Source organism: Oncorhynchus kisutch, linkage group LG10, assembly GCF_002021735.2.
Source record: "Oncorhynchus kisutch isolate 150728-3 linkage group LG10, Okis_V2, whole genome shotgun sequence".
In the NCBI taxonomy this organism is placed as follows: domain Eukaryota; kingdom Metazoa; phylum Chordata; class Actinopteri; order Salmoniformes; family Salmonidae; genus Oncorhynchus; species Oncorhynchus kisutch.
Window position 1 is genome coordinate 24,679,981 of NC_034183.2, and position 12,508 is coordinate 24,692,488.

At 45.1% G+C, this 12,508-nt stretch overlaps 1 protein-coding gene across 1 annotated transcript in view; it reads right to left on the minus strand.

Moving 5' to 3' along the window:
• LOC109898786 (voltage-dependent R-type calcium channel subunit alpha-1E-like) overlaps window positions 1–12,508 on the minus strand; it is a 105,149-nt gene that overhangs the window by 24,612 nt on the left and 68,029 nt on the right. The window contains exons 15-21 of the mRNA XM_031832858.1: window positions 10,326–10,395; window positions 10,042–10,159; window positions 9,848–9,936; window positions 9,701–9,760; window positions 2,722–3,515; window positions 2,263–2,501; window positions 1,980–2,091 (exon numbers count right to left, since the gene is read on the minus strand). Of these exons, the coding sequence (XP_031688718.1) occupies window positions 1,980–2,091; window positions 2,263–2,501; window positions 2,722–3,515; window positions 9,701–9,760; window positions 9,848–9,936; window positions 10,042–10,159; window positions 10,326–10,395 (1,482 nt within the window). The remainder of the gene's footprint in view (window positions 1–1,979; window positions 2,092–2,262; window positions 2,502–2,721; window positions 3,516–9,700; window positions 9,761–9,847; window positions 9,937–10,041; window positions 10,160–10,325; window positions 10,396–12,508) is intronic.

Here is a 12,508-nt window from a genome sequence, read left to right on the forward strand (position 1 = left end):
ATGAGGGTGTTAGGATGATGGTAGGGATGAGGGTGTTAGGATAAGGGTAGGGATGATGGTGTTAGGATGCCGGTAGGGATGATGGTGTTAGGATGACGATAGGGATGAGGGTGTTAGGATAAGGGTAGGGATGAGGGTGTTACGGATAAGGGTAGGGCAGATGGTGTTAGGATGCCGGTAGGGATGATGGTGTTAGGATGACGATAGGGATGAGGGTGTTAGGATAAGGGCAGGGATGAGGGTGTTAGGATGATGTGTTAGGATGATGGTAGGGATGATGTGTTAGGATGATGGTAGAGATTATGGTGTTAGGATGTTGTAGGGATGAGGGTGTTAGGATGACAGTAGGGATGGTGGGGATGAGGGTGTTAGGATAAGGGTAGGGATGAGGGTGTTAGGATAAGGGTAGGGATGAGGGTGTTAGGATAAGGGTAGGGATGAGGGTGTTAGGATGATGGTAGGGATGATGGTGTTAGGATGATGGTAGGGATGAGGGTGTTAGGATGATGGTAGGGATGATGGTGTTAGGATGATGGTGGGGATGAAGGTTTTAGGATAAGGGTAGGGATGAGGGTGTTAGGATAAGGGTAGGGCAGATGGTGTTAGGATGCCGGTAGGGATGATGGTGTTAGGATGACGATAGGGATGAGGGTGTTAGGATAAGGGCAGGGATGAGGGTGTTAGGATGATGTGTTAGGATGATGGTAGGGATGATGTGTTAGGATGATGGTAGAGATTATGGTGTTAGGATGTTGTAGGGATGAGGGTGTTAGGATGACAGTAGGGATGGTGGGGATGAGGGTGTTAGGATAAGGGTAGGGATGAGGGTGTTAGGATAAGGGTAGGGATGAGGGTGTTAGGATAAGGGTAGGGAGAGGGTGTTAGGATGATGGTAGGCATGATGGTGTTAGGATGCCGGTCGGGATGAGGGTGTTAGGATAAGGGCAGGGATGAGGGTGTTAGGATGATGGTAGGGATGATGTGTTAGGATGATGGTAGGGATGATGTGTTAGGATGATGGTAGAGATGATGGTATTAGGATGATGTAGGGATGAGGGTGTTAGGATGACAGTAGGGATGGTGGGGATGAGGATTTTAGGATAAGGGTAGGAATGAGGGTGTTAGGATGATGGTAGGAATGATGTGTTAGGATATGGTAGGGATGATGGTGTTAGGATGATGGTGGGGATGATGGTAGGGATGATGGTGTTAGGATGATGGTGGGATGAGGGTTTTAGGATAAGGGTAGGGATGAGGGTGTTAGGATAAGGGTAGGGAAGATGGTGTTAGGATGCCGGTAGGGATGATGGTGTTAGGATGACGATAGGGATGAGGGTGTTAGGATAAGGGTAGGGATGAGGGTGTTAGGATGATGGTAGGGATGATGGTGTTAGGATGCCGGTAGGGATGATGGTGTTAGGATGACGATAGGGATGAGGGTGTTAGGATAAGGGCAGGGATGAGGGTGTTAGGATGACAGTAGGGATGGTGGGGATGAGGGTGTTAGGATAAGGGTAGGGATGAGGGTGCTAGGATGATGTTAAGGATGATGTGTTAGGATGATGGTAGGGATGATGGTGTTGGGATGAGGGTGTTAGGATGATGGTAGGGATGATGGTGTTAGGATGATGATAGGGATGAGGGTGTTAGGATAAGGGCAGGGATGAGGGTGTTAGGATGGTGGTAGGGATGATGTGTTAGGATGGTGGTAGGGACGAGGGTGTAAGGTTTACGGTAGGGATGAGGGTGTAAGGTTTACGGTAGGGATGAGGGTGTTAGGATTACGGTAGGGATGAGGGTGTTAGGATGACAGTAGGGATGAGGGTGTTAGGATGATGGTGGGGATGATGGTGTTAGGATGATGGTAGGGATGAGGATTTTAGGATGATGGTAGGGATGAGGGTGTTAGAATGATGGAAGGGAGGATGGCATTAGGATGATGTAATAGGAGGAGCAGAGAAGAGCAGAGGGATACTTACGGATTGTCAGGTTTGAAGATGAACATACTGTCAGGTGTGACAGTATTGACTGGGTTGGCCACCTCTTCCTCGTCCTTCTCAGGCTTGGACGCCTCCACATCTTTACTGTTGCCTGGAAGAGGTGGATAATGTGGGTGTGCTACTCTGATTGTGGTACCATGCTGTGATATCAGGGGTATCTCCTCCTATGAGATAAAGGCTTTCATACACCTCTCAGCAGAACTATGTTGAATGTGATTAGAGTACACTGAATGTAAACTAAGGACACCCTTGATGGTGTTACCTGTGATGGGGTTGAGCTCTAGTGACAACTGGACATCGGTCACCTCGATGACGACACTGGAACTCAGAGGGGACTGGTTCAGAGTGGTGGCATTGCTATCGGTCTCACTGTCTCCTGTGGGGCCCTCTGGTAGTGCCAGAACTGCAGCCTGAGATGGCTGCAGGGTGGGTGGATCTGACTGTAGACCCTCCTCCCTGTTCTGCAGCTCAGGACCCCCAGTCTGATCATGGTCCCTCTGTCTGTGGAAGAGCAGAGGGACAAGGAACAACATCCAGACTCTGAGTCTGGATTCACTGGGGATTTGTTGTATTTAGGGCACCCTGAAGTCTGATACATTGACAATTGGAGAATACTGACTATCAACACTTTACAAACAAAGTCTACAGAATACTATACAAACAGTCTACTATGCATTGAATTAATAGAGCTAGCTGTACATCAGTGTGAGCTCTTCCTCACCTGTGTTCAGCCTCCCTGGTCTTGGAAGGTTGGCTGGTTTCTCCCTTGTTACCGTCTTTCCTCACCTCCTCCACTGGGTCCTCTGGGGTATTCCTCTCCATGCTGACAGAGCGACTGCTGCCCTCCGCCTGAGGTGAGTCCGGGCCTCTGGCCCCAGCCTGAGCCTCACAGTGCCCTGTGCCCTGTGGCCTCCTGAGCCTCATACCTTCCATGTCAGTGGTCAGGGTGTCACCAGCAGGAGGGCGGAACTTACGCACCGCTCTCTGCCTTCTCTCCCCATTCAACCAGGGGCTCCTGCGGCCATTGAATCCTTGGTGGCAGTGGTTGGGGATGCCACGCTTGCCCTCTGGGCATGGCTCAGATTCTGTAAGCTCCGGTATGAACACAGCTGTGGACGTGGGGGAGTCCGGCAGGGGCGTGTCAGTGGGATCGGGTGGCTCTGGTAAAGGGCTGGATAAGTGGGGCTCAGGGACACCCATGGACAGGGCTGGTTCCTCTAGGGGCATCTCCATGGGCTTTGGGGGCTTAGCTGTGAAGTCCTTAGGGTCAGCTGTGGGATCAGCCAGCTTCAAGCTGCCTGTGGGTGTGCCTGTTGCTTTGAGGTGGTGGGGACAGCCAGGGGGCGCTTCCTGCTCCTCACTGGGGTTGCTGAAGAGGATCTCTCGGCTGGACATCTGCCGGTGCCTGCGCAGTTGGCTGGTTCTCTGCTCCCACACAGACATGGTCATCCGTCTACTCCTCTCCCTCCTGGACATGAAAGAGTTAGAGGAATTCAGTGGCGGGCATGGGGGCCCCTCGGCGAGGCTCTCAGCCTCCTCCAGAGAGTAGGCAGGCCGGCTCCTGTGTATCGCTCTTTTCCTATACAGGTAGGGTCTCCTCCTCCTGCTGGGAGAGAGGACAACAACACTGTCAGGATGAGTAGTAAGGGAGATAGCAACACAGTACTTGTCTATAGCAGTGATATACACTGAATGCTGCAAGTGCTATTCTTCATTTGAAACCAATTCCAAAATGTGTAAGAATTGCTTTTGAATTTCTTATGCTAGTTTGTATACAACATTAGTACAAAACCAGTGAGCAGTTGGAACACATTCGAGAAAAGGCAATCTAGTCTGATTTTCAAAGCTTGGTAAATAAGAATTTTTATAAAGCATTTATAAGAAAACAATTTACTGGATCAATGAAGATGTTATGTGGTAAATTAAGCAAAATGTAACTAGGAAGTTATAATAACTACAGAATAATGAAAGTGGGAGATGTGGAACTAATATAAAATGCAGAGCCAAATACTGTAAGATTCTGGAAGTAAAACAAGGAATGCAATAAAATGAGAATAGAACATTTACCCAGTTAAGAAAATCAGGCAGTTTGTTTTGAAATTGAAACGAACAGACAGTGTTAATACTTACTCGTACTTGTACTCTTGTGTGGTCCGTGTTATCAATAAGCGATTGGTTGAAAACAAGACATTAGTGCTTTTGTGAGCAGAGACAAAACAGAGCCTGAGACACAGTCCAAAACACAAGACTCTACAGAGGCCATTGTCAATTTGAATGGACAGTATCAGTATGTACGTCTACTGTATTTCTGTATAGACAAAATCATTATTCTCTGTTTTACCAGGTAGTAAAATCCTTATGAATTATTCAACCAAATGAATGATGTCTAAATGTTTTGGCGTGTGCCTCGAGGAAAGCAAACAGGATGGTAGCAGTATTAGAACAATGAGAACAACATTAACATCAACAGGTGCAACATATAACATATTCAGGAAGTACGACAAGTTAAAGACATTCAGAGATACAGTATGGTACAGGAATAAAACACAGAAATGGCCTTCATTGGCACAAACATAGCAAAGACAGATTGTATAGGCAAAGCAAACATGTCAGTTTGCATTATGCGCGCAGCTCTCGTCCCCAAAGTTGTGCCAGGGTCACATTGTCATTGGTCATGCTGGTCAGAGAGAGACATGCACCCTCTGCTCCCCAAAGGTCAGAAGTCACAGACAAGCTACAACCCTTTTCACTTCGTCAACATCATCATCATCATGCTCTGAAAGTCAGTTGTGCAAGAGCCCCAGGAAGATAGACGGTCACAACATTTCACCCCAAACAACACAGACATGATGCAATGCAACCAAAGTTCAAGACTCTTCTCCAAACACAGACGCCGGGATACTCTATGTTATTTAAATCTCATCAATGTGATTCGACAAGTGCCTGACCCTGAATATGTCAGAAGGTTTATATTAAGGGACCCTGCAAAAATCACAGATCCATCCCTACACCTCAAACTGGATGAATCTAGACAAATATTGACTTTGTTAATTCTGCACAAAGCAATGAATAGAACTGGGTATATTTGTAGCATCCACCAAAGCTCCGCTAACATCTACTCCTGCTGTACTAACGTAATGCCAAGGAGAACAAATGCTGCACAGCATGAGACCAACATTTTTAACCATCAAACGTTTAAAAATGCCATTTTCCGCTCATGTGGTTTGAATGCCCATGCAATATGCTGTTCATTTTCAACATGCACACTATATCTCTATGGAGCTAGAAGCAGAGCTACCATGTCAGTCAGCGCCATCTTTCCAGCATAGTGTGTCCCCATCTTGCCAGCATAGTGTGTCCCCATCTTGCTAGCATAGTGTGTCCCCATCTTGCCAGCATAGTGTGTCCCTATCTTGCCAGCATAGTGTGTCCCCATCTTGCCAGCATAGTGTGTCCCCATCTTGCCAGCATAGTGTGTCCCCACCTTGTAACATAGTATGTCCCCATCTTGTAACATAGTGTGTCCCCATCTTGCAACATAGTGTGTCTCCATCTTGTAGTATAGTGTCCCCCCATCGTGTAGTATAGTGTGTCCCCATCCTGTAACATAATGGGTCCCCATCTTGTAACAAAGTGTGTCCCCATCTTGTAGAATAGTGTGTCCCCATCTTGTCACATAGTGTGTCCCCATCCTGTAACATAGTGTGTCCCCATCTTGTAACATAGTGTGTCCCCATCTTGTAACATAGTGTGTCCCCATCTTGTAACATAGTGTCCCCATCCTGTAACATAGTGTGTCCCCATCTTGTAACAAAGTGTGTGTCCATCTTGTAACATAGTGTGTCCATCTTGTAACATAGTGTGTCCCCATCCTGTAGTATAGTGTGTCCCAATCTTGTAGTATAGTGTGTCCCCATCTTGTAACATAGTGTGCCCCCATCTTGTAGTATAGCGTGTCGCCATCTTGTAGTATAGTGTGTCGCCATCTTGTAACATAGTGTGTCCCCATCTTGTAACATAGTGTCCCCATCCTGTAACATAGTGTGTCCCCATCTTGTAACAAAGTGTGTGTCCATCTTGTAACATAGTGTGTCCATCTTGTAACATAGTGTGTCCCCATCCTGTAGTATAGTGTGTCCCAATCTTGTAGTATAGTGTGTCCCCATCTTGTAACATAGTGTGCCCCCATCTTGTAGTATAGCGTGTCGCCATCTTGTAGTATAGTGTGTCGCCATCTTGTAACATAGTGTGTCCCCATCTTGTAACATAGTGTGTCCCCATCTTGCCAGCATAGTGTGTCCCTATCTTGCCAGCATAGTGTGTCCCCATCTTGCCAGCATAGTGTGTCCCCATCTTGCCAGCATAGTGTGTCCCCACCTTGTAACATAGTATGTCCCCATCTTGTAACATAGCGTGTCCCCATCTTGTAACATAGTGTGTCCCCATCTTGCAACATAGTGTGTCTCCATCTTGTAGTATAGTGTCCCCCCATCGTGTAGTATAGTGTGTCCCCATCCTGTAACATAATGGGTCCCCATCTTGTAACAAAGTGTGTCCCCATCTTGTAGAATAGTGTGTCCCCATCTTGTCACATAGTGTGTCCCCATCCTGTAACATAGTGTGTCCCCATCTTGTAACATAGTGTGTCCCCATCTTGTAACATAGTGTCCCCATCCTGTAACATAGTGTGTCCCCATCTTGTAACAAAGTGTGTGTCCATCTTGTAACATAGTGTGTCCATCTTGTAACATAGTGTGTCCCCATCCTGTAGTATAGTGTGTCCCAATCTTGTAGTATAGTGTGTCCCCATCTTGTAACATAGTGTGCCCCCATCTTGTAGTATAGCGTGTCGCCATCTTGTAGTATAGTGTGTCGCCATCTTGTAACATAGTGTGTCCCCATCTTGTAACATAGTGTGTCCCCATCTTGTAACATAGTGTGTCCCCATCTTGTAGTATAGTGTGTCCCCAGTCTTGTATTGTGTGTCCATATCTTGTAGTATTGTGTGTTCCCATCTTGTAGAATAGTGTGTCCCCATCTTGTAGAATAGTGTGTCTCCATCTTGTAACATAGTGTGTCCCCATCTTGTAGTATAGTGTGTCCCCATCTTGTAGTATTGTGTGTCCCCATCTTGTAGAATAGTGTGTCCCCATCTTGTAACATAGTGTGTCCCCATCCTGTAGCATAGTGTGTCCTGATCTTGTAACATAGTGTGTCCATCTTGTAGAATAGTGTGTCCCCATCTTGTAGTATAGTGTGTCCCCATCTTGTAACATATTGTGTCCCCATCTTGTAACATAGTGTGTCCCCATCTTGTAACATAGCGTGTCCCCATCCTGTAACATAGTGTGTCCCCATCCTGTAACATAGTGTGTCCCCATCTTGTAGTATAGTGTGTCCCCATCTTGTAACATAGTGTGTCCCCATCCTGTAGCATAGTGTGTCCTGATCTTGTAACATAGTGTGTCCATCTTGTAGAATAGTGTGTCCCCATCTTGTAGTATAGTGTGTCCCCATCTTGTAACATATTGTGTCCCCATCTTGTAACATAGTGTGTCCCCATCTTGTAGTATAGTGTGTCCCCATCTTTTAACATAGTGTGTCCCCATCTTGTAACATAGTGTGCCCCCATCTTGTAACATAGTGTGTCCCCATCCTGTAACATAAGTGTGTCCATCTTGTAACAGTGTGTCCCCATCTTGTAACAGTGTGTCCCCATCTTGTAACATAGTGTCCCCATCTTGTAACATAGTGTGTCCATCTTGTAACATAGTGTGTCCATCTTGTAACATAGTGTGTCCCCATCCTGTAACATAGTGTGTCCCCATCTTGTAACATAGTGTGTCCCCATCTTGTAACAAAGTGTGTCCCCATCTTGTAACATAGTGTGTCCCCATCTTGTAACATAGTGTGTCCCCATCCTGTAACATTGTGTGTCCCCATCTTGTAACATAGTGTGTCCATCTTGTAACGTAGTGTGTCCATCTTGTAACATAGTGTGTCCCCATCCTGTAGTATAGTGTGTCCCAATCTTGTAGTATAGTGTGTCCCCATCTTGTAACATAGTGTGCCCCCATCTTGTAGTATAGCGTGTCGCCATCTTGTAGTATAGTGTGTCGCCATCTTGTAACATAGTGTGTCCCCATCTTGTAGTATAGTGTGTCCCCATCTTGTAGTATAGTGTCCCCTTGTAGTATAGTGTCCCCCCAGTCTTGTATTGTGTGTCCCCATCTTGTAGAATAGTGTGTCCCCATCTTGTAACATAGTGTGTCCCCATCTTGTAGTATAGTGTGTCCCCATCTTGTAGTATTGTGTGTCCCCATCTTGTAGAATAGTGTGTCCCCATCTTGTAACATAGTGTGTCCCCATCTTGTAACATAGTGTGTCCCCATCTTGTAATATAGTGTCCCCCCAGTCTTGTATTGTGTGTCCACATCTTGTAGTATTGTGTGTCCCCATCTTGTAGAATAGTGTGTCCCCATCTTGTAGAATAGTGTGTCCCCATCTTGTAACATAGTGTGTCCCCATCTTGTAGTATTGTGTGTCCCCATCTTGTAGAATAGTTTGTCCCCATCTTGTAACATAGTGTGTCCCCATCTTGTAGTATAGTGTGTCCCCATCTTGTAGTATTGTGTGTCCCCATCTTGTAGAATAGTGTGTCCCCATATTGTAACATAGTGTGTCCCCATCTTGTAGTATAGTGTGTCCCCATCTTGTAGTATAGTGTGTCCCCATCTTGTAGTATAGTGTGTCCTCATCATGTAGTATAGTGTGTCCCCATCTTGTAGTATAGTGTGTCCTCATCTTGTAGTATAGCGTGTCCTCATCTTGTACCATAGTGTGTCCTCATCTTGTAGTATAGCGTGTCCTCATCTTGTACCATAGTGTGCTATGCTACACCATGTGCATGTACATGCATTTCCACCAGACAGACTGGGAGTCCTGTAAGTTCTGTGAGGCAGACCATCCATATAGGAAATCAATATTGTGAGCTTTGATTAAATAACATTACTTTATGACTCATCTCTTGTAACCCAATTGGCTTGTCCAGATGTATGTATGTAACCCATACCATTCCTAATACTTGGTAATTCTTCTAAAAACATAATGCTAAAAACATAATGTCTTGTGAAAATGAGGGAGCCTAAGTACTGCAGTAAATTTCTCTCATGGGAATGATATAATAATTTGGATGCCAGTAATGCTGTCTCTATGACGATGGTATAGGCTCATCCCTGCAGATACTAGGAAGCCTGCTGGTAGCCATGGTGATATGAACTCATTATGAAGGTCTCTACGACTGTCTGGGGCTCCATAATACAGCTCCACTTACAGTAGCCTGTACCTAGATCAAACTAACTAAATCAAGTAACCAGTAACACAAACTAGAATCGAATCTAGTTTAAACCTGGGGCTCTTATGCATTACAAGAGAAATTCCCCTGTCCTTTTGCAAAACCCTAATTCCAAGGCATAGCACTACGTAAGAAAATTGCACATAGTGAAACTTTCTCAGCCTCAATCCCTCCCGTCCTTTAATGTTGGCTGTGCTGCAGAAGCAGCCCCTGGTGAGACTACACAATGTTAGTACTGTTAGTTAGCAGTCTGTTCGAGTCCTGAGGGCGACAGAGAGGAAGGGGAACAGGCAGCAGGGGTACACACAACTTACTCTGATGACATCAGGGAAGACATGGCCCCTACTTCCTTTGCTTTCTGGAGAGCATGTTTCTGATTGAAAGCAGCCTCTTCATCCTCTTCATCCTAAATATAAGATTGCATTGAACATTTGAGAAAATCACTGATGTTGTTGAGAGCAGCTATCATCTTCAATTGTGAGAAGACTAATACATTCTTGAAAGGAGGTTTTACCTTGGTTAGTTCCTGGGCATTGGCCAGATTGTCCACAGCGATGGCCAAGAAAACATTCAACAGCGTGTCTGGTCACAGTCATGTCAAGGACCTAAAACGATCAAATAATCTACAGAATCCACACATCTTACATACGCAGTAGGGAAAGTGGTTTTCTGGCTGAGAAAGGATACAGTTACCAAAGAGTGTGAGTACAATGAAGTATATGGAGGACCACATTCCTGACTTCACTCCTCCCTGGGAGCGGATCCCATTGTACATCACCTCATTCCAGTCTTCTCCTGTCAGAATCTAGATAAGGCGTACCACACACCCCAACATTCAGACAGGATACACATGTAGATCTGTAGGTTCCTGACAATGTAAGATTTCCACATGCAAAGCTTTGATTCCGGTCAATCATACGGATCGCTTCCTAAATCAAAAACACAAAAATCAAAACAATTGAGAGCCAGACCTGAAATACAGTCATGATGGCTGCAGGAAAAGTATCAAAGTTTGTAGGAGTGTAGTCTTCAAAGATGAACCTGCATTGAAAGAGGAAGACCGAGAGGACATTGAGCCAAGATTTTAAATGATTATTTCTTCCCAGACAGAGAAACCAATTGTTGAATTTTCCTTTTCTGGGTAATAGAAGGGGAAGTTTTTCCAAGGTCTGTTTAGTTTTCTGTATTCCAGTGGCCAGGCAATGTCTGTCTCTATGCACTGCATTCATTGAAGTGACAGTTTCCCCAGAAACGGTCCTTTACCCGTGGGAACATAGTAGCACAACAACTAAGACTAGATGTGTGACAGAATCTGCTAGGGCAAGACTGAGTCCTGTCAGGTTGTTTCTAAATGTGCAACAGGGGATGAAAATGTACACTGTAATATTACATTTATCACAAGAAGCATGACGGCATGATGACACAAACCAAACAATCAATTGTACTACATTCACTTTGATTACATTGACTGCCAGTATCCATCATACAGTGGGGCAAAAAAGTATTTAGTCAGCCACCAATTGTGCAAGTTCTCCCACTTAAAAGATGAGAGAGGCCTGTAATTTTCATCATAGGTACACTTCAACTATGACAGACAAAATGAGAAGAAAAAAAAATCCAGAAAATCACATTGTAGGATTTTTTATGAATTTATTCGCAAATTATGGTGGAAAATAAGTATTTGGTCACCTACAAACAAGCAAGATTTCTGGCTCTCACAGACCTGTAACATCTTTTTTAAGAGGCTCCTCTGTCCTCCACTCGCTACCTGTATTAATGGCACCTGTTTGAACTTGTTATCAGTATAAAAGACACCTGTCCACAACCTCAAACAGTCACACTCCAAACTCCACTATGGCCAAGACCAAAGAGCTGTCAAAGGACACCAGAAACAAAATTGTAGACCTGCACCAGGCTGGGAAGACTGAATCTGCAATAGGTAAGCAGCTTGGTTTGAAGAAATCAACTGTGGGAGCAATTATTAGGAAATGGAACACATACAAGACCACTGATAATCTCCCTCGATCTGGGGCTCCACGCAAGATCTCACCCCGTGGGGTCAAAATTATCACAAGAACGGTGAGCAAAAATCCCAGAACCACACGGGGGGACCTAGTGAATGACCGGCAGAGAGCTGGGACCAAAGTAACAAAGCCTACCATCAGTAACACACTACGCCGCCAGGGACTCAAATCCTGCAGTGCCAGACGTGTCCCCCTGCTTAAGCCAGTACATGTTCAGGCCCGTCTGAAGTTTGCTAGAGAGCATTTGGATGATCCAGAAGAAGATTGGGAGAATGTCATATGGTCAGATGAAACCAAAATATAACCTTTTGGTAAAAACTCAACTCGTCGTGTTTGGAGGACAAAGAATCCAAAGAACACCATACCTACTGTGAAGCATGGGGGTGAAAACATCATGCTTTGGGGCTGTTTTTCTGCAAAGGGACCAGGACGACTGAACCGTGTAAAGGAAAGAATGAATGGGGCCATGTATCGTGAGATTTTGAGTGAAAACCTCCTTCCATCAGCAAGGGCATTGAAGATGAAACGTGGCTGGGTCTTTCAGCATGACAATGATCCCAAACACACCGCCCGGGGAACGAAGGAGTGGCTTCGTAAGAAGCATTTCAAGGTCCTGGAGTGGCCCAGCCAGTCTCCAGATCTCAACCCCATAGAAAATCTTCGGAGGGAGTTGAAAGTCCGTGTTGCCCAGCAACAGCCCCAAAACATCACTGCTCTAGAGGAGAGATCTGCATGGAGGAATGGGCCAAAATACCAGCAACAGTGTGTAAAAACATACAGAAAACATTTGACCTCTGTCATTACCAACAAAGGGTATATAACAAAGTATTGAGATAAACTTTTGTTATTGACCAAATACTTATTTTCCACCATCATTTGCAAATAAATAAATAAAAAATCCTACAATTTGATTTTCTGGATTTTTTCTCATTTTGCCTGTCATAGTTGAGGTGTACCTATGATGAAAATTACAGGCCTCTCATCTTTTTAAGTGGGAGAACTTGCACAATTGGTGGCTGACTAAATACTTTTTTGCCCCACTGTAGTTTGTGATTAGACTAGACCTGATAGACATGGAATGGTAGTTTGTCCTTGCCTCTACGGTACAGTACCTCAAATCAAATTTTATT